The sequence below is a fragment of the Oncorhynchus mykiss genome, chromosome 22, assembly GCF_013265735.2.
Source record: "Oncorhynchus mykiss isolate Arlee chromosome 22, USDA_OmykA_1.1, whole genome shotgun sequence".
Classification (NCBI taxonomy): Eukaryota; Metazoa; Chordata; class Actinopteri; order Salmoniformes; family Salmonidae; genus Oncorhynchus; species Oncorhynchus mykiss.
This window is the reverse complement of record NC_048586.1, coordinates 12,539,793-12,561,927: the sequence shown is the minus strand read 5'-3', so window position 1 is coordinate 12,561,927 and position 22,135 is coordinate 12,539,793. Positions and strand designations below refer to the sequence as shown.

The 22,135-nt window shown below is 40.4% G+C and overlaps 1 protein-coding gene across 2 annotated transcripts; it reads right to left on the bottom strand.

Annotated features, from left to right (window-relative positions):
- Positions 1–1,449: 1,449 nt before the first annotated feature.
- Positions 1,450–8,848, bottom strand: slitrk5b (SLIT and NTRK-like family, member 5b). 2 transcript variants are annotated; one of them, XM_021578957.2, is made up of 2 exons: positions 7,761–8,848; positions 1,450–6,538 (listed from the first exon to the last, which is right to left on the bottom strand). In XM_021578957.2, the coding sequence occupies exon 2, from the start codon at positions 6,536–6,538 to the stop codon at positions 3,878–3,880; it is 2,661 nt and encodes an 886-aa protein (XP_021434632.2). In that variant the 5' UTR covers positions 7,761–8,848; the 3' UTR covers positions 1,450–3,877. The 2 variants fall into 2 exon arrangements, with proteins under 2 accessions (XP_021434632.2, XP_021434631.2); XM_021578956.2 differs by having other exon boundaries at positions 8,490–8,848.
- Between the last annotated feature and the right edge of the window lie 13,287 nt (positions 8,849–22,135).

The window sequence follows — 22,135 nt, the reverse complement described above, 5'->3', positions numbered from 1 at the left end:
AGACAGAAAAAATGTCTCAAGGGCCAGGATCATATTTGAAGACAAACAATACAAATGTGAACAGAGATAAGATTCTGTTTTTACCAGTGAGAAGAATCGTTACACCCCTAAACAAAAAGGGGTGATCACGGTCATAAAACGCCAGCTGTATTTAGCACAAGTGATTTTGCTATTTCTCCTTGGGTGAACACTTGCAGTCATATGCTGCCTTCTCAGAGCCTGACACATCTCCTCAAGCTTGCATAATGTAGATCTGCCCTAATTCCTCTCTCCAGAGCAATACTGTGAACTTCAAGGACTAAGAAACATAACACCAGCAATCTGCCAGACAAGTCAAGACTATGTCATAGTGGATGAGGGGGCGATTAACATGTACACTTTTCTTCTGATTCTTGAGAGCGATTATTGTTTTTACATTTGCAGTCCTGTATCCTTAAATCAAAGGGATATTATAAACTTCAGAAAGCAACGCAAATGCGATTAACATCCTAGTCTTGCTTTTAATGAGGGATCTCATGAGACTCATTATAAACAGACCAAATAGATTTGAGATGCAGAAATAATCAATTCTATCACTTTCAATTTACAATTGGGGCTAATTGCAAATTAGCACACATAATAATAGTTATTGATACATTGCTTTATAGACAGAAATATTACTGTGTTTGTCTATGTCAGGTAATTGGATGTTTCCATGGATACTATGCCTGAGGAAACCAGTCTCCTCGAAGAGTATAGAGATGAATACGTGTCTTTCCCCATCCATGCATGTACATTTGGCTGTTGTACATATTGTACAGCTACAGACGGATCAGATACCATTATCAAAGCATTATGCACATTTCTTCAGAGACATCCGTTAGCCGCCTTCACACAAAAAGCTTCAAATTGAAAATCTGCTGTTGGAATGTCGAAAGCAGATTAAATTGAAATACATGAGTTCCGACACTAAACTACACGTTTCATCACAATGGCTTTGGACAGATCGGACTGACGACCTAATTTCACCCGTAGTGTGATGCTTCTTGGCCCTGTAAAAAAAAATGGCAGGTGAGGACCAAGGGCCCTTAGTGGAAGCCATTTTTGTCAAACTCCCCAGACAATAGAGAGGTAAAAAAGTGATAGCTTTCAACAAAACACACAGCATGATCAACCAACATTGATAATATATATAATATAGAGGGAAAATGACACAATCTTCAAAAGACAGCAGAGGATTGAGAGTATTTCAGATGATGTAACATTGTTCTTGTTTTGCACAGATGTATATCTTTCCTGGATGAAATTGTGAGAGGCGGTGTAAACTGTGTGACTCCTGTAATCTTTGTATTGCTATGAAACAAGCCAGTGGGCTTTTGGGGAAGTATTTTATAATCCACCCTCCTGGTGTGCTATGACATTTACTACTTCTAACATATTGGAGGGTGAAGGAAAAACAGAGACAGTATACAGAATGAATGCACATATTTTATTCATTGGCTAACAATAGCAGAAACAGCACTTTTTAAGATACATTTCTCTCTGTGCTCACATCTTATACCCAAGTTGCATTCCCTCTCGTCCTGTGTGTTTCCACAATAAAAACCAGGCTTTGCACTCAGTGAAGCAGCAGTCCGCAAGGAGATGCAGCTGGCACATTCTATTTACAAAGTTGAAGTAAGAAGTTAGAATTCACCAAATGACTTACATATGGAGAACTAAAGGGACAAGTCAATAAAAAAATTGACATAAGTGGAACACTCTCTAGACCTCATTTACAAAACCCTTGTATAAAAAATTCAGAAGAAAAAAAAACACTGATGTGTACCTGTTCGTACAAACAGATTTCCATGAGTAACATTTAATTTTGACAATCTCTTTGATATACTTGAATGTGATACAAACATTGTGTGTAGTTTTACTGCAATGGCTATTTGCTTGTGATATATACACTGTACACACTAACTGCATATTAAATCAATAAAGGCTAAGGAGGCGGGCGGGAATTACAGTAAATGATCGGATATATTAATTGAACTCTTGTCATGTGTTTTCAAACCCAACAAGAACAATGCTATGGTGCGATGACAGATACTGGAATCAAAAACACAATTTCTAACCTCAATACAAAAAAAAGCAAGATTGACCATGTTGGATCCATTTTTTTAAATCAAAATCACTAACAAAGGACTGTCCTTATTACAATGCACTGGATTAACATGTCTATATTATTAATGCAAGACTTTTCCTAGTGCTTTTGATTTTTTTTTAAATGGCCCACAAATGGGTTAGAATGTATTATTTCTGAAACCCAGTCTGCTTTTCAGCACATACTGAGCAACCTCTGACATAATCTCATCACAAGTTGTAGGAAATGCCAACAACACAACATGGCAGTGGTGACCTTGGAACTAGAGACCAAACACATAGAGGCAAATGTCATTACATTGACGAATGTTTACACAATTCGTTGTCAATGCTTTGAATAGACACTGCACGTACCACAGTGAAAGGACCGTACCTGAAAATGTGTATGTCTAACAATGAACTAGAACTAGAAGATTCCTTAGTAATACCAAACAAATGTATGAATGTCCCCAAAAATATTTTGAGTGATCAAACGTATACAAGTGGCAGTCACCAATCCATTCCATTGTATTTAGAGCTATTTCCAGCGATATTAGGGATACATACTGTATGAATTTGCTGTTTATTTGTTGACAATGATATTCTGAATACTGATTTTGTATCCCCAAAGATAAAAATAGGGAAATTGAGGATTGTCTCCATCCTGGGAAAAGAAAAGTGGCTTCATGCACGTATAGTGCAAAATGTCTTCTAACTTTCCTTCAGAACGCAGAGGTTGCATGTCTGCAATCATTTTACATATGGCCATAGCCATGGTTATTTACACAGTCTACGACTTACGAAATATATATAAGAAAGTGACATCATATCCGTTGTTGACCTGTTCGGGTCAATCAGTGCATTGCGTGCAAAGTGATAAAACAAAAACAGAAGAAGAATTACTTTTCCAAATACTTGTATAAAAATAGAACCATTTGAGAGAAATGATATGAGCGTACTGTTCCACCTCAAAACTGCCCGGGAAATATGAAGTATGGACTTTCCATTTATCTTTTAAAAAACATATGCACACAGAAGCCAGTTGAACCTCCCTTTTTGAAAAAGTGCAACAAGCATACACGAACTGCATATTTACATTAGGGCTGGGGATTGCCAGCAACCTCACGATACGATATTATCACGATACTTAAGTACCGATTCGATCTGTATTGCGATTCAAGACTGCAACATTTTATTGCAATTTAATGTTCCCGAACACACTGCTCACTTTTTGTCTGCTGCAGAGAGACAAGAGAGAACATTAGAAAATGAGAGTTGATCAATCATGGAAATAAAAGTGCTGAAAACATGAAGACTTGCTATTTAACAACAAAAAAAAAGACGGAGAACAAGCTATAGGATGAAAAATACCAGAGTTTTGTTCGAAGGGTCAGCCGATAAGCGTTAGCGCTACCCTCAATTGTACAAATCGATACTTGGATATATATCGATATATCATACAAAATAATTGTTACTATATATTTTTTCCCCCCCATCACTGATTTACATAGAGTTGTTGGCAATTTCTCAAAGCAAAGACTGAAATTGATAAACAATAAACTAGCTACTGTAGCAACAAGCTGTATTGAGGATATATAAAGACAAAATAACTCATTTTAATGTTGTTAAGGGAAAGCATCTGCATATCTGTATACTCTAGTTTCAAAAGATAGAAATCAGTGTAGAATGCTCAAATTTAACATGAGCACTATGTGCCAATGCAGCAAACATAGCAATGATTCAACCTTTTAAGGGAAAACAATGAAGTCATTCAAAACTGGGTGAACGTTGTACGTTTCTCAAGAACTTCAAGGTAGTCGGGATCAATATGAAGCTTGGCTTTCAGTTCCCAGTACTCGCTCCTGTTAGGCTCAACATAAACAGTACTTGGTGCTGTGCAATATAATATTGTCTGTTGTATTCTTTCTGGGTGCATGTATTGGTGTCTGATATCGAAGTCGGACGTACACTGATTTGATGAATGGGCAGTATGCCTGCAAGGTAAAGCATTGCTGTAAGATGACGGGTTGTCGGGTTCTACATCTCTATAGTAATACTGATGATTGTCTTGTAAGGGGGACTGTTTGTTGAGTGGCTCTGGAGTGCTAATACTGTATTCAGAGCTTATTGCGTTACTACCCGCCTCTTCATCCAAGTGATTATTCAAAAACGCCCCATTCAACTCATCAAAGTCTCTGTACCCATCCACTGACTTGCTCTGGCTTGGGCTATAGACGGTACTCTTGCATGTGTGTTCTGTGGGAGGGGGGATGTACTCATACACATGCCCTGCAGATGTCCTGACTTTTGGAACGGATCCCTTTTTGTAAAGACCGTACTCCGTGTTCAGCGAACTGATGCACGCGTTCATGGAGTTATTCTGCTCATTTAGAGCCTTCTGACGTCTCTTCTTCACAGCCGCAAACAGTCCTGCAGCGACAAACACTGCAACGATGAACATCAGGAGCAGGGCAAGGATCATAACAGATAGAGGAACACTGTTGACATGTGCGTCGTCGTCTAATGATGTTTCTATGGTGATAGTGCTGCCGGGAATGGTTTCTTCAGAGGGCGGGATCACGGAGGCAAGGGTATCAGAGTTATTGGGACAGAAATTACTTGTCTTAATGTATCGCATATCCTCCCCAAACAGTCTTTTAGGGGAGCCACAGATGACATTGTTGACAACCGTGCCTGTGCTGAGCTGTTCCAGCCACATCTTCATCTCCACAATTGAACAGCGGCAGTCCCAGGGGTTCTCGAACAAGTCTACCTGCACCAGTGATGTCAGCTGATCCAACACGCCACTGACAGGCAGATGGCGGAGGTGATTATTGCGAAGATTTAGTCTGGCCAATTTCAACCCATTAAAGATTTCCCCGGGTAAGGTCTTCAAGAGGTTATTATTCAGGAAGAGCAGCTGAAGGTTGGGGACATGCTGAAAGGTGTTTGACACAATGTCTCTAATGACATTGTATTCTAAATATAAGAACTGCAGGCTCTCCAATCCATAGAACATATCGACTGTGAGGTGGTCTATCAAATTCCCATTCAGGTACAGCCTGCGTAACTGTGTTAAATCCCCAAAGGCTCTGTCATGGATGTGAGCAATCCGATTGTTGCCAAGGTGAAGCAAATCTAATCCAGTTGCTTCAATGAAATCTGATGTCCGCACCACAGGGATATAATTCCCTGTGAGATACATCTTTTTGGGATTGTAGGGTTTGGGATTTAAGTCAGAGATGCGCTCAATCTTTCTCTCTTGGCAGTTGACATTCAGACCGAGGTCTGAAATTTGGAGATTGCAAGTACAGGCAGTAGGACAGTCCAAAGGCACAGGGGATTTGGTTTGATATGAAACGATTTGACCGTAGTTTTGCGGTTTATTGGAGGGGATGCGAGACGTGGGTTTTGACTTTAGTTTGCCTGACTGGCGAGGTCCCTTGGTGGGCCTTGACGAGGACCGTAATATGGCAGAGGATGGGAATGAGGCTGTGACTGAGGCTGGTGTGGTTCTAAAGTATGCATCAGTGGTCTGATGTGCCTGGGGACGCATCTCATACTCTGCAATAGCTCTCCTGGGACACAGTTCTGGTTTAGAGACCTCATCAAGATCTCTCCCATGAAGCCGGAATGGAAACTCACAGACCACATCACCCACTAAAGCGGTGTAGGATATGCTCTCGAGCCAGGCCTTTAGAGCAATCAGCTCACAAGAGCAGTTCCATGGGTTCTCCTCTAGTTGTAATTCCACAACACTGTCCATGTGTTCCAAAACACCCGAATATGGCAGCAGTTTCAGTTGATTCCCCCTCAGGTCAAGGTGAGTCAAAGGGACATATTGGAAAATGTTAGTGGGAAGAGTAGAAATTAAGTTGTCATTTAAAATCAGGACCTCCAGATGACGCAGTTTGCTGAAGGCATTTGGCTCAACATGGGTGATGTAATTGTAGTCTAGTTGAAGATATTCCAGACGTTCAAGGCCAACAAAAAAATCTTCCTTCAAGGCATCGATTTTGTTATTGTTGAGATGTAATCTTTTTAATCCCTGAAGTCCATTAAAAGCTCCCGATTCAACTTCGGATATGTCATTGTTGCCGAGATGCAATATTGTAAGCCCATTGTATTCAACAAAGTCATTGGCGGAGAGCCTCTTCAAAAGGTTCCCTGTGAGCAGTAAATTATACGTTGTGAAGTACACATGGCTTATTTCAGAGAGATCGACAATTCCTCTACTTTCACAGCTTACTGTCAGTATCCCCTCTTTCTCCTCACAGGCACACAATCTTCGACATATCTCTCCATAATTGTCAAACATTTCAACGATGCCCACCGAGGTAGCCACCGACAATATAATTACAATCCAGAGATGCATTTTCCTGTGTCGATGGCCAAACTCACACTGTTGGGCCGCCGAAGTATGCACTGTCATCTAGAGGAAGAAGATATACAGGTCATATGACGAAACATACTTAAACAACTCCATTCTCATGAGTCCTCAAACAGCCTGTAATTATAATGCTCAGGAATAGCACCTGCCCAAGGGTAACTACTGGCTGCCACAGAATGACCCAAACTAAATGAACTAGAATAGAGCAGGACTCTTAATGAAAAAAATGGACATTAATTACACTCCAGGTACATCCAGTAAGTAGCATAACAACGAGGTGAATAATAAACAAAGTCACACTAATAGCCCATACTTTAGCCCAGTGTGAAAACAAAAACATTCATTATTCAGTTCTCTTTTAAAAGTCAGATACAATTAAATAGCCTTGATTTTCAAAAGCCATAATCAAAACAATCAACCTGGACTCAGGGGTAGACGTAACCTAGTCAAACTAAATCCGGGACACTGCAATTAGTATTGTGTGCTACATTTTGTATAGCATGTATTCATTTCGTATGATATGTTAAAACATGCCATGTGTACAGTATGTTATGCATTTGGAAAAAGTATGATATGTTGTGAATTCTGATTTGTTGTGGCTAACGTCAGCTAGGCTAGGGGTTAATGTTAGGGTTAAGAGTAAGGTTAAAGGGTTTTAAAGTTAGGGGGAAGGGTTAGCTAACATTATAAGTAGTTGCAAAGTAGCTAACAAGTAGTAAGTAGTTGCAAAGTTGCTAAAATTGTCTGTGATGAGATTTGAATGTGCAACCATTGGGTTGCTAGACATTCACGTTATACGCCCACACATCCGGGGTGGCAGGTAGCCTAGTGGTTAGAGCGTTGGGCCAGTAGCTGAAAGGTTGCTAGATTGAATCCCTGAGTTGACAATTAAATAATCTGTAGTTCTGCCCCTGAACAAGGCAGTTAACCCACTGTTCCTAGGCCATCATTGTAAATAAGAATTTGTTCTTAACTGACTTGCCTGGTTAAATAAAAGTTAAAATAAAAAAAATCCACCCTGAACAACGACCCTCCCTTAAGTGACCTTCTGTCTTATATAACCATACATAACATATCATACTAATTTGAGTATCCTGCGTTTACTTTCACTTTGATATGTCTAGTTTATGAGACCAGGCTGAAACAATACGTATATCTAAAAACAACTATGATGTCTATTGCCACAGAAATGTAGCCTCAGCACCAATGCAAACACTCCCACATAGGATGTCTACATAGGATAATAATTTTTAGAAATTCTTACCTCACTCACTGGTAAATAAGGTTCCTTGTTAGGTATGACAACGTACGTTCCATTGTATGACTTGCAAATGTGCTAAGATGCCTAGTTGTTAAGAACAGGTTAGCCGTCAGTAATGCACTAAAGGAGGATACAAATAAACGCTGATCAACCATAACTGCCAAATGCCTTTCTCTTTTCATAACGTGCTGTGCCAGAGGAGACAACGCTATGCCTGGTAACAAAGTTGCTTATTCGGTCTCCCTGGAGGAATGTCTCTCTCCCTCTCTCTCTCTCACACACACACACGCTATCTCCCCATCTCTAACTCGCTCACACGCGCGCGCTCACGCACACACACACACACACACACAGAGACGAATCCTGTTTTTGTTTTCTTGATCGCACCTGCAAAAACTGCCGTTTGTATGGTGTTACCCTGACTACTACATTTACCATGAACATAACAAGGAATCCTCGGTTGACCTGTCACTACACTTAACTTTTATAATATACACGGAGACAACTTCCTTGGCATTTCTTAGCAAATAGCCTGCAATTTAGCCCCTTCAACTAATACGCAACCACAAAGGGGCATAACATACATATATGACAATCAACCTAAAGATAATAAGCACCTCGACTTTTAACATTTGCAAGTGTCCTCCACTCACCCACGAACGTATGATAAATGTAATGTAGTTTAATGCAATTCAGATTTTTTTTAAATGAAATTGAATGGACACATCTTACCCAGTTACAGTTCCAAAAGGCGTTACACTGCATGGATACCGATACTGTCCAAACGTGATCAATAATTAATCGGCTTCCAAGTGTTTCGTGTCGTCGAAAGATGGAGAGTGAGGGAACGCGTTCACCATGTTAAAACGGAGGACCGTTATTATTCACAAGATGGTCAATCTAGCAGGGAAACCGATTACGGTGCGTCTGCTTCGTTTAGAATCAACTGTAACGACATAATGTCATCAGCACTATGGAAATAAAATGATACATTTAACTTTTCACATGAAAATCATCCCATCCTCTGAGGTAATAATCCACCCCTCTTCTCCACACCCAAAATATAAAAACGTGAGAAAGAATACACCCCTCAACTAATATAAAAATGGTAGGACTTGCATTGCAACGTATTCAAATCTCGAGTATGCTATTTTAGGCATCTCACCTTGAACAAGTGTTGACCATGTGATACAGTGATTCACACCTGCAAATGATTAGTCTGTTTGTTTTATGTTAATGTGGCCTATTATGAGGGCAGGCTGTGTTTAAAGAGCTCAGTTAACACTGCCTGAAGCCTCCGGTGTCCCTGTTGTTGACAACCACCCCTGGAATGAACTGTCACTATTTCTCTTCTCTACAGTATAGTCATCCAACTTGGACAGTGACCTAAATGATGTAGTCTTCCCCCAACAACGTTCATATTATCATCCGGTGCATGAAATATACAATTTCACCCTTGTCATGCATGGGATGCATTTTGAGAGATGAGAATTGAGGTCTGTGAACTGTTTGTAGCATCCAGAAAAAGAACTGATAGAAATGATGTCAGAATGGAACCTTTACAACTATGCCTGTTTATCCAATAATCACCCATATTAGATGTGTCCAATCATCTGCTCTGGGACAGCATATTGTTTACATGTTAAAATGTTACATTTTTGATAATGATATCAAAGCCAACAACTATTTTGCCTGGGTTGTTCGTAATTGGTTGTTACTACTGGTGCGCCTCATCTGCCTCATCTGCCTCGTCATGTTAGCTTCGCTCTAAACCTTGATCTTTATGAAACCAGACAGTATTCGAGGCAGTCAGAATTACCATGTGTTATACCATGTATTTTTCCACATTTTGTTACTTTACAGCCTTATTGTAAAATTTATTAAAATGTTTTTTTCACCCCTCATCAATCTACACACAATTCCCCATTATGACAAAGCAAAAACAGGTTTTTATAAATGTTAGCAAATTTCTTAAAATGTCTTACATAAGTATTCAGACCCTTTACTCAGTACTTCGTTGAAGCACCTTTGGCATTCTTCTTGGGGATGACGCTACAAGCTTGGTACACCTGTATTTGGGAAGTTTCTCCCATTTTTCTTCCATGTTCGATGAGGGTTCAAGTCCGGGCTCTGGCTGGGCCACTCAAGGACATTCAGAGATTTGTCCCGAAGCCACTCCTGCGTTGTCTTGGCTGTGTGCTTAGGGTATTTGTCCTGTTGCAAGGTGAACTTTCTCCACAGTCTGAGGTCCTGAGTGCTCTGGAGCAGGTTTTAATCAAGGATCTCTCTGTAGTTTGCTCCACTCATCTTTCCCTCGACCCTGACTAGTCTCCTAGTCCCTGCCGCTGAAAAATATCCCCACAGCATGATGCTGCCACCACCATGCTTCACCATAGGGATGGTGCCAGGTTTCCTCCAGACGTGACGCTTGTCATTCAGGCCAAAGTGTTCAATCTTGGTTTCATCAGACCAGATAATCTTGTTTCTCATGGTCTGAGAGTCCTTTAGGTGACTTTTGGCAAACTCCAAGCAGGCTGTCATTCGCCTTTCACTTCCGTCTGGCCACTCTACCATAAAGGCCTGATTGGTGCAGTGCTGCAGAGATGGTTGTCCTTCTGGAAGGTTCTCCCGTCTCCACAGAGGAACTCTAGAGCTCTGTCAGAGTGAACATCGGGTTCTTGGTTACCTCCCTGACCAAGGCCCTTCTCCCCTGATTGCTCAGTTTGGCCGGGCGGCAAGTTATAGGAAGAGTCTTGGTGGTTCCAAACTTCTTCCATTTAAGATTGATGGCGGCTACTGTGTTCTTGGGGACCTTCAATGCTGCAGACATTTTTTGTTACCCTTCCCCAGATCCCGGTGCTCTACAGACAATTCCTTCAACCTCATGGCTTGGTTTTTGCTCTGACATGCACTTTCAACTGTGTGACCTTATATACTGTAGACAGGTGTGTGCCTTTCCAAATCATGTCCACTTGGATTTACCAGGGGTGGACTCCAATCAAGTTGTAGAAACATCTCAAGGATGATCAATGGAAACAGGATCCACCTGAGCTCAATTTCGAGTCTCATAGCAAAGGGTCTGAATACTTATGTAAATAAGGCATTTCTGTTTTTTATTTTGAATACATTTGCAAGCATATCTAAAAAACTGTTTTCTCTTTGTCATTATGGGGTATTGTGTGTAGATTGATGAGGGATTTAAAAATATATATATTTTAGAATAAGGCTGTAACATAACAAAATGTGGAAAAATGGAAAGGGTCTGAAAATGCACTGTGTCTAACATTTTAAAACGACCTTGCGTGTGTTGTGTGTAGCAGCATATTAAGAAAAGTGCTTGGACACCCTCCTGAAGCTAGTGTTGTCTGCTGTCAGTCATGTGGATAACATCTGGTATAATTTTACAGAACTGTGTGGCATGTAGCTGTCCCTCATCATTGCCTGTCTGTGATGAGTTTCACATGAGGAGATAGAAGCGGATTTAATGCTTATTTTAATTTGTGGTATTGTGGTGCATCCTAATCTTCTGGGTCTGACTGGTGTGCAAAGTGCATAAGGCTTGGGTTTCTATCGGCTTCAGGGATTTGTACTCGGTGTATTGCTTATTGAGAATCCGTAGCATCAACCAAACCCTGTCATTACTCTACAATCTGTGAATACATTACCATTGATGTTTGTTGTAACATGATAAGAAAAACCATTAGCTTGATTTACAGAATACATTAATGCAGTATTTACACCTCTTAACATACCATTTTCAATTACACTAATTATTTTGATTTAATATTCATTGTTACACGTGTGTGTGTGTGTGTCCTTGAGCGCATCTGCGTTTGCGCTGTTGGTTTGTCTTTCCTACAGATAAATCATGTACATCCGAAGAGCAGGAAAAACACGCAGTACACTACTTGAGGCATCGTGAGGCATGGCTTGAGACTGATTTAATATCTTATCAAGTCTTCCATGACACTGAGCACGCTCTGCACCTCCGTCTGGGAACACAATGCTCTTCGCAGTGAAGAAGAGACACACAAATGACTCTGAAAATGATTGATGACTCATAATCAAGGGTCACATGGTCTGAGATTCACAAGTCAAGCTTCTATTAAACACGGGTTCTGTACTGTTACGTTTAGCGGAAATTCATGTGGAGCATAAGAAAGTCCCCTCAGCATCATATGATAGTGAACTCTGTGCACCAGTGATGTCGGCTCATTTGCCAAGGCTGCTCTCCATGTAGAATTCCTATGAGAAAGATAACCAAATAGAGACCACACAGAGAGCTTGTAGTAATTATTAATTTGTTCCAAACAGATGTGTGGTGTAAGCTTTTGATAACAATAACACATCAACAAAATAATGTGTAGTTCTAAGCAAAGCTCTGATATGAATAATAACAAAGGCAATATTTTGTATTTTCTTGAACTCTTTGGACACAGCATGGTGTGTTTGCTGAATTGTTCACACATACAATTGGCAAAACAGCTTGTAAACTGATTGACATCTCAGAGGGCATAGGTAAGCGGATTCTCTGACTGAGGAGTGCAAGTTTTGCACAGTTTGTTACCCAACGCAGTCAGAAAAGGTGACTCAGCCCACATAAAGCAACTCCAACGTTTTTGGCACTGGCTTCCTCTCTGAAAATATAAACTTTTATGTCTCACTGTGAAATAGGAAGAGCTGCCAGTGGGGGTATGAACAAACAAGACCTATAGGTCTATCCCCCAGTGTCTAGCCTCAGGGAACAACATAGCACAATGCACTCATATAACCCTCCCTTAGGGACCTACTGGATGGCTGGACTTCAGCTCTCAACACGAAGGTAAGTACCTCTATCAGGACTATGTACTAGAACTATTTTAGTCTGTTAAATAAATGAACACTGCCAGGTTAACATGTTCCTGTGAGGATGGAGAGAGATTGTGACTATTGTACACCACGGCCTACTTCAACTGTGGAAGATGACTAGTTATGATATACAATAGCGCCCTCTGCTGATATCTTTTTTATTGAATTAAAAAGGTCATCACAGGTAGCCTGGCTGACTCGACTGCTAGGGAGAGCTGTGACACACTGGTCTGGACAGGAGTCCCTTTGTTGGTGCAACATTTGTGCAAAAATGTATTTTAGCTTTGATAGTTTTTTTCCTGTGGGGTTGAGACCTCATTGTTTGGATTTGAAAATCCAGCAGTTGTATTGGAAAGGGCAGCGCTCAGGGTCTGTGTGTGTTTGAGTGAGAAAGACACAGTAGAGAGCCCATCATTAAAAAACCACAGTGCCCTTCATTATCGACACATCATGCCTACAGCATCAAGGAGCCTTTCCAGACTCTGAAGTCGAAAGACTTTGAGCGGGTGTAAGCCAGATGACATTATAGGGTCATTGTCAGGGGCGGACTGGGACCAGAAATCTTCTCTGGCAGTTCTAACACAACCATGTATTTTTTTAAATGGCCCCCATTTTTAGCCAGATAATGATAATTTGGCTTAAAGCTAGAATCCTTAATTGAAACAATAACAAAGCGTTCAACCCACCTCTGTTTTGGTAAAAAGCTGAGGGATGAGCCTGGAGAAATGTAACCATTCTCAAATTCATAGACAGAGATTTGGATGCAAGGACTGGCCATCCAGTTGAACTAAACACATTTAGTCATTGAGGCATTTAGAAGTTATATTATTTAAAAATCCATGGGTATATATCATTAATTTATTAGTCCAAAAATTGATATAGTAATTAAGGATTCTAGCTTTAAAAAAAATTGAAGTTAGATAGGCCCACTGGGCTAAAAATGGACAAGCCAGTCCGCTCCTGGTCATTGTACAGACAGACAGACAGACAGACAGACAGACAGACAGACAGACAGACAGACAGACAGACAGACAGACAGACAGACAGACAGAATATCAACATACAATGTGTCACTAAATAATAGTGACACATTGTGAAAGGGATCTAGGTTGAAAGTAAATTGATGTCGCTAACATTTTAGTCAGTATGAGTGACAATTGTGTAAAATAATCTGATTTAATTGGTCATCCAGATTTATATCAGCAGATTTATATTAGGACACAGTCCAGAGTACATGTGGTTCCAAGTTTAACCACAACGTGGCAGTGTTAAACCCTCAAAAAAGGCTATTCTCAGGGTGGTATTGTCTGTGTGGCGCTTCACAGGTAAAGAAACAACACTTGTGGCTTGAGAAGTCAGAGTATTACTTATTTTATATTTGTTGACAAAAACATGTAACAAAACGCCTGTTATTTTTTCTCTCTTAAAAAAATACTATTTTCTGTTCGGTTCACCTCTTACTCAGCTCGTTATTGATGTGTAAAGTCATAACATGTTTGCTAAAGTCAATTGCTGTATAGTGTCTGCATGTGCAGAGATAACAGTAGAGCTTCCTTTCACCTTAATTGAAAACTATGCTCACCTTATCTCTGTTTCACATGCTGACAATACTCTCATGCCCAATAACAACATTTTGTCTTTGGTAGAGAGATGAAAAACGTACCAAAAATAAATACCTTTCGTACATTATTCAGTTGAATACAGTTCAAAGGATACCCATTAATCTAACAATAAATACATACAAAATGTTGCAGTTGGAGAATGTGCGTTTTGCATGCTCCGTATCTCCTAGCCATTTCAAATATCTATGTTGTAAAATAGTTGCTATTGAGCACAATATTGGGAGTTGGGAAATTTAAATTACAGAAAGCTGAGAGCAGCTGTGTTTCCCCACAATTGCATTTAGACATTTTATACAATCCGAACACATTTTTTCTCTCCTGGAACACAGATGGGCGAAGGGAAGTGATAGTAGCTTGCTCATGAGGTTAATGCACTTTATTGTTTGACCAAATTGTGGTTTCAGCTGGCCAAAAGACAGGACGTGACCCATGTAGAATGTGCAGCTCGCACCGATGCGACCAATTTAAAAGGTAACTCGCACAGCCAAGTCAAAGGGTCGCAAAATTTGACTGGATGGTTACAGTCTGGAGCCCTGGATCAGACTATCAATGGTCAATTACGGATACAATTACGAATACAATAAGTAGGCTATGGCCAGATAGGCACACCCCCCTAGGCTACTCCCACCCCTCACCGGTGCCGATTACACTGGGATCATTCACATACACTACATACACCCACCCACATAAAACACACACACACAGACCAACACAACACAAACACACCTACCGGTGGAGGCTGCTTAGGTAATGGAAACCATGTGTTTGTTGTATTTGATACCAATCCACCTATTCCGCTCCAGCCATTACCAAGAGCCCATCCTCACCAATTAAGATGCCACCAAACTCCTGTGACACAAATCAAATCAAAGTGAATTTGTCACGTGTGCCGAATACAACAGGTGTAGGTAGACCTTACAGTGAAATGCTCACTTACAGGCTCTAACAAATAGTGCAAAAAAAGGTATTAGGTGAACAATAGGTAGGTAAAGAAATAAAACAACAGTGAAAAGACAGGCTATATACACTAGCGAGGCTATAAAAGTAGCGAGGCTACATACAGACACCGGTTAGTCGGGCTGATTGAGGTAGTATGTACATGTAGATATGGTTAAAGTGACTCTGCATATATGATGAACAGAGAGTAGCAGTAGCGTAAAAGAGGGGTTGGCGGGTGGTGGGTGGGACACAATGCAGATAGCCCGGTTAGCCAATGTGCGGGAGCACTGGTTGGTCGGGCCAATTGAGGTAGTCTGTACATGAATGTATAGTTAAAGTGACTATGCATATATGATAAACAGAGAGTAGCAGCAGCATTACACACACGCACGCACACTCACACACACACACTTTTACACTCATCATTTGCTGCTGCTACTCTCTTCTCTATTTTACTGTTATTATTATCTATCCTTATGCCTAGTCACTTTACACTGCCTTTATGTACATATCTACCTCAAATACCTTGTATCTCTGCACATTGATCTGGTACTGGTACTCCCTGTATATAGCTTCATTCTTGTGTATTTTATTTTATTCTTCCAATATTCCAAATTTTCTCTTTTTAAATCCTGCGTTGTTGGGAAGGGCTCGAATGCAAGCATTTTACGGCTCCTGAGTGGCGCAGCGGTCTAAGGCACTGCATCTCAGTGCAAGAGGTGTCACTACAGACACCCTGGTTTGACTCCAGGCTATATCACAACCGGCCATGATTGGGTGTCCCATAGGGCGGCGCACAATTGGCCCAGCGTCGTCTGGGTTTGGCCGGGGTAGGCCGTCATTGTAAATAAGAATTTGTTCTTAACTGACTTGCCTAGTTAAATAAAGGTTAAATAAAAAAATGTATTTGGTGCATGTGACAAATTTGATTTGATAAGGGGTGTACTGGCAAATAAGGAACCGTTTTATTTTACAGGTTACAAAGTAAATTCTGTCTGAAGAAGGTAATACAGGCAATTAGCATAGCAACTGTGACAATCTGTTGCTTCTGTCTGCTGTTAGTAGAGTTGGTGCATAGAATATCAGTCAGTGGAGGCTACTGATGGGAGAACGGCTCATAATAATGGCTGAAACGGCAAGAATGGAATGGCATCAAACACCTTTAAAACGTGTTTGATACCGTTCCACCAATTCCACTCCAGCCATTACCACGAGCCCGTCCTGCCCAATTAAGGTGCCACCGACCTCCTGTGATATCAGCACCACCCACTGTGGTGGCACCGTGTACTACCTTGGTGTAGATGACAACTGTGGCTCCTGGAGGAGCAGGTCACAACAAAATCTGAGGAGTGAGGTGGCTAGAGGATGGCTAAACTGATGTGACACCAGTGTGCTGCGAGACTAGCTTTCTTTAGCAGTGTCTCTTTAATTCCAGAGAGCTCTGGATGGAGGCATTGGGGACCGCACACAACAGGCCGGTGATTACAGCCCCGGCGTTCAAACGCAGGTGTCTATGATGTTGCCATGGCAACACGGTAACACACATCACTTTTATGACAGCGTTTGCTCTCCATCTGAACCTGAGGACTTCACAATACCATCATTTAATAAGAGCAGTATTATGAAGCTCTATTAGAGGTTCAGACCATGCCATATAGTTTTTTGTTGTTTCCCAGTTCCAGTTCAATCGCATTTCATTTAATCTTAGACAGAGACCAATTTATCTTGTTGATTTTTGTTGCTTGCTTGGTTTATCCAGAAAAGTTGATCCACTGTGTGTGCATGTGTGCGTATGTGTATGTATGTGTGTGTGTGTATATGTATATGTATATGTATATATAGTTGTGTATGTGTGTGTATATGTATATGTATATGTATATGTATATGTATATATAGATGTGTGTGTGTGTGTGTGTGTGTGTGTGTGTGTGTGTGTGTGTGTGTGTGTGTGTGTGTGTGTGTGTTCACGTGCGTGCCTGTGTATTTGGTGCAGCTTGGTGTTATGTTCTCGTTACGCTCCAGTGATACTCAGTCAACTGACCGTCTCCTCACCTCCTCTCCTTTCCTCCCACGTGGATTTTGTTATAAAACAGGGTGGAAATCAGGCTGAGCCGACATAAACAGAATATATATTTATTTCACGTTTATCAGACCATTCACCATCCAAGCAGTTATGGCTTTCATTTTCACATCATAGATGTTCAGCCTGAGGCATTTCCCAGAGTAATATGTGATGGCAGACAGGACTCAGACAGTTGTACATCACCAATACTGTTATGTGTGTTCTCCACATAAAACCCAAGGAACTAAGACATTTTTTGGTGGGTAATTTCACTAACCCCATTAACATGGGTTCTGGCTGCCATGCACAATGACACATCCAATATTTAAATTAAATATGTATGTATGCATGAAAGTATGTTCATGTAGAGCTACAGTTCTCACTATGTAACAGTCGCGATGAAAAGGAAAAAGTGAGTCTGTACTGCATGTTTAATTTTAAATTCAAAGGATAAGGGGATAATTACTTGCCATCAGAGTGTGTGAAAGAGGAGATAAGGACCGCCAAAAATAGATGATGAAGAATTGTCTCTGTGTTACATCCTAGTGGGGTGAGAATGGGAATGAAAACAGTTTGAGAACATTATTCACTGGCAAATAAGACTCCAAATATATTTGCAACTCTCCGACTGTTACGGCCTTGTACAGTTTGTGTTAGTTTAGAAATGCTGAATGGAAACGGAAGGCCTGCAAACTGCAAGTATTCCATGAGATAAGGAAGGATCTGATGAGAAATGACAATGTTGCGGTTAAAGACGCAAGAGCAAACTACTTCTCTACCCTGATCTCTGAGAACTCCTGCAACTTAAATTCTGTTTAAGACAATTGACCATGTTCTTGGTGCCCCCCCCTAACAGTGATAGTCTCACATCCCCTGATCTCTGTGAACAGATTTTACAGAGAAGATAGAACATTTTAGATCCCAAATTGACAGTAACCGAAACCATACCAGCATTTCTGATCAGGAGACACTTGAGGCAACTTCTCTGAGACTGTCAACTGCTTCCTTTTCCTCATTTGAGCAAATATCCTTTGAGTCCCTCCTTGATACTGTAGCTCACATGAAGACCTCCTCCTGCTCCTTGGACATGATCCCTACTAGACTACTAAAATAGGTTATGCCTACTGTCTATTGTAAATAGCTCCCTGACCCCTGGCTCCTTTCCAGCTTATTAAAACCGCTCTGGTCCAACCTCTCCTTAAAAACCCCAGTCTAGACCCCTCCTCACTGAGTAATTATAGATCTATCTCTTTTAGAAAAAGTCGTTTTCAAGCAATTGGTGGCTTGAGTATGAACAACTTATTTGAACAGTTTCAGTTGGGCTTCCGCTCACTTCAAAGCATGGAATCTGCTTGATTGAAAGTCAGTAATGACAATTGTGTTGGCTGCTGATGCTGGTTAATGCTATACTCTAGTTATTTTGATCCCAGTGCCACATTTGATACTATTGATTATATCATCCTTGTTGACCAGCTGGAGAGGTGGGTGGAAACTCTGTCGTTGCCCTCGACTAGTTCAGGTCATATCTACGTGGCACATGTTTCTCAGTGAGCGTGTGTGGTTTGGTATCGTCCCCAGCACCTAATCACTATGGTGTCCCTCAGGGATCAATTCTGGGCCCCATCCTTTTCCCCTGTATATGCTTCCTCTTGGTGACATCATCCATAATCATAACATTCCGTTTCACTGCAACGTGGATGACACACAGCTTTATTTACCAATCAGACCAAGTGACCAAGCTAGCCTAGCTACCCATCACAAGTGTCTTGCTGACATCAACTTTTGGATGTCTGACCATTTTCTCCAGCTCAATGATAAGAAATCAGAGGTTGTATTATTTGGTCGCCACCTTGCTAGAACCCAGACTGTAAATAACCCTGGTCATTTGTCCACCAATGTAAGGCCCATGGCCAGAAACCTTGAGGTCTTCTTTGACTCTGACCTAAACCTTAAACTGCAGGTTGTCCTGTCCTGCTGTTATCATCTAAGAAATATAGCTAAAGTCAAGTATTTTATTTCAGTCACTGGTCTGGAGAAAGTTATACACGCTTTATTTCCTGTAACTCTTTGTTTCAGTCAGAAATCACTCCATCATCTACAGTCAGTTCAAAATGCTGTAGCTCAGCTTTTAACAGGCACTAGAAAATGGAACCATATCACACCTGTTTTAGCTTCTCTACACTGGCCACCAGTCACTTTTAGAATAGATTTTAAAATGTTATTAGTCACATTTAAGGCTCGGCTTGGTTTAGCCCCATCCTTCTCCTTTCTTCTGTATTTGTTAGTACTTTATTGTATTTTATTGTATTATTTTTATTGTATTATTTTTATTGTATTATTTTATAATGTGAAGCGCTTTGTTACTTGTATTGAAAAGCTCTATACAAATAAAGTTATTGTCCAAAAATGAATAAATAAGTTTATTGGTCGCATACACAGTTTTGCAGATGTGTTACTAGCTCCCTAACAGTGCAGTAAAATGTCAAACAAGTACACAAATAATAAATATATATATACAATGTAAGGTACTGTATATATATTTTTTCATATTATTATTATTATCAGGCGACTCATCTCCACAGTGGTGCTCAATTCTTAGTCCAGTTAACTTGGAAACAGCTGTGGTAAGCATGGCTGATAGTACCTCTTTGAGTGATTAAATTGCAATCGATTTCTGTCAAATGTCAGAAAAAGCAAGGGTCCAGTGCCATTTAATCCGTGTCAGATGAAAGCTGAAGGTAAGGGGACTCTGTTATCACTCATGTGTCACCCCAGCTGGAGAGTGACAGAGTGGTGCCATGGGTTTAATTGCCGTTAACACTTCTAGTGGGGACCTGCTGCCGGAGTCTCAAAGGCACTGGCCAGTCAACGGGAGTGAGTTGGGAGGAAGAGCAGTGTTTAATTTGGGATTGAGGGAAAGCAGCCATGTTTAGTTGCGGCATTCAAAGGAAATAAAGGGTAACGTCCGGAGAGGCTGAAATAAGTTTGAACTCCGCACGGGTAAAAGTAAGACTATTCTGGAGTAAAGGCAAAAACTTTTAAAAGCACCTAAAAGTAGCAGCAATATGAAGTACTGCTTTAGCTGAATGAGTCATACGATGAGAATGTATGGGCATGAGTGCCATTCAATTACAGTGATGGATGTCAGAAGGTCCTAGCATTTTCTTCCAGGTGGAAAAAATCAGCAGCAGATATTTCTGAAATCTTATCCAACAGAGTTTGTAACTATTTGCAACTATTTCTGGTGTATATATTGCAATGTATTATCCAATAGATGTACAATGTAAAGTACTGTATATTTATTTATTTGTATATTTATTTATATGTGTTTTTATTTCACAATATATTTTACATATGCGATCAGATTGCTGGGTTGGGTGGTGAGAGTTTTAAAAAAAGTATATATATATATATTTATAAAGTACCAGTCAAAAGTTTGGACACACCTTCTCATTACAGGGTTTTTCTTTATTTTGACTATTTTCTACATTGAATCAGGCTTTCTTGGTCAAATTGCTGCAAAGAAACCACTACTAAAGGACACCAATAATAAGAAGAGACTTGCTTGGGCCAAAAAACTCTGTCATTAGACCGGTGGAAATCTGTTCTTTGGTCTGATGAGTCCAAATTTGAGATTTATGGTTCCAACTGCCATGTTTTTGTGAGACGCAGATTAGGTGAATGGATGATCTCCGCATGTGTGGTTCCCACTGTGAAGCATGGAGGAGGTGTGATGGTGTGGGGGTGCTTTGCTAGTAACACTGTCCATGATTTCTTTAGAATTTAAGGCACACGTAACCAGCATGGCATTCTGCATCTGGTTTGCGCTTAGTGGGACTATCATTTGTTTTTCAACAGGACAATGACCCAAAACACCTCCTGGCTGTGTAAGGGCTATTTGACCAAGAAGGAGAGTGATGGTGCTGCATCAGATGACCTGGCCTCCACAATCACCCAACCTCAACCCAATTGAGATTGTTTGGGATTATTTTCCCCCCCACCTTTATTTAACCAGGTAGGCCAGTTGAGAACAAGTTCTCATTTACAACTGCGACCTGGCCAAGATAAAGCAAAGCAGTGTGACAAAAACAACAACACAGAGTTACACATGGGATAAACAAACATACAGTCAATAACACAATAGAAAAACATATGTACAGTGTGTGCAAATGCACTAAGATTAGGGAAGTAAGGCAATAAATAGGCCATAGAGGCAAACTAATTACAATTTACATTGGACCACAGAGTGAAGGAAAAGCAGTCAACAAGTGCTCAGCATATGTGGGAACTCCTTCAAGATTGTTGGAAATGCATTCCTCATGACGCTGGTTGAGAGAATACCAAGAGTGTGCAAAGCTGTCATTAAGGCAAAGGGTGGCTGCTTTAAAGAATCTAAAATCTAAAATAAATGTTAATTTGTTTAACACTTCTTTGGTTACTACATGATTCGATAGTTTTGATGTCTTCACTATTGTTCTATAATGTAGAAAATAGGAAAAATAAAGAAAAGCCCTGAATGAGTAGGAGTGTCTGAACTTTTGACTGGTACTGTATATACAGTGCATTCGGAAAGAATTCAGACCCTTTCACTTTTTTCCACATTTTGCTACGAAACAGCTTTATTCTAAAATGTATTAAATAAAAACGATCCCTCATCAATCTACACACAATAGCCCATAATGACAAAGCAAAAACAGTTTTTTAGAAATTTCAGCAATTTTATTTAAAACACCCCAGAATGACCTAATTTACATAAGTATTCAGACCCTTTGTTATTTGAGTGGAAATTGAGCTCCGGTGCATCCTGTTTCCATTGATCATCCTTGATATGTTTCTACAACTTGATTGGAGTTCATATGTGGTATATTAAGTTAATTGGACATGATTTGGAAAGGCACACACCTGTC

What these genes read in the sequence shown, in the direction of transcription:
- slitrk5b (XM_021578956.2), bottom strand. Translation starts at nt 8,522, where the DNA reads ATGCAGTGTAACGCCTTTTGGAACTGTAACTGG. An exon ending in CCTTTTGGAACTGTAACTGG is followed by an intron (nt 6,539 to 8,489) that starts GTAAGATGTGTC and finishes TTCTTCCTCTAG; the next exon opens with ATGACAGTGCATACTTCGGC.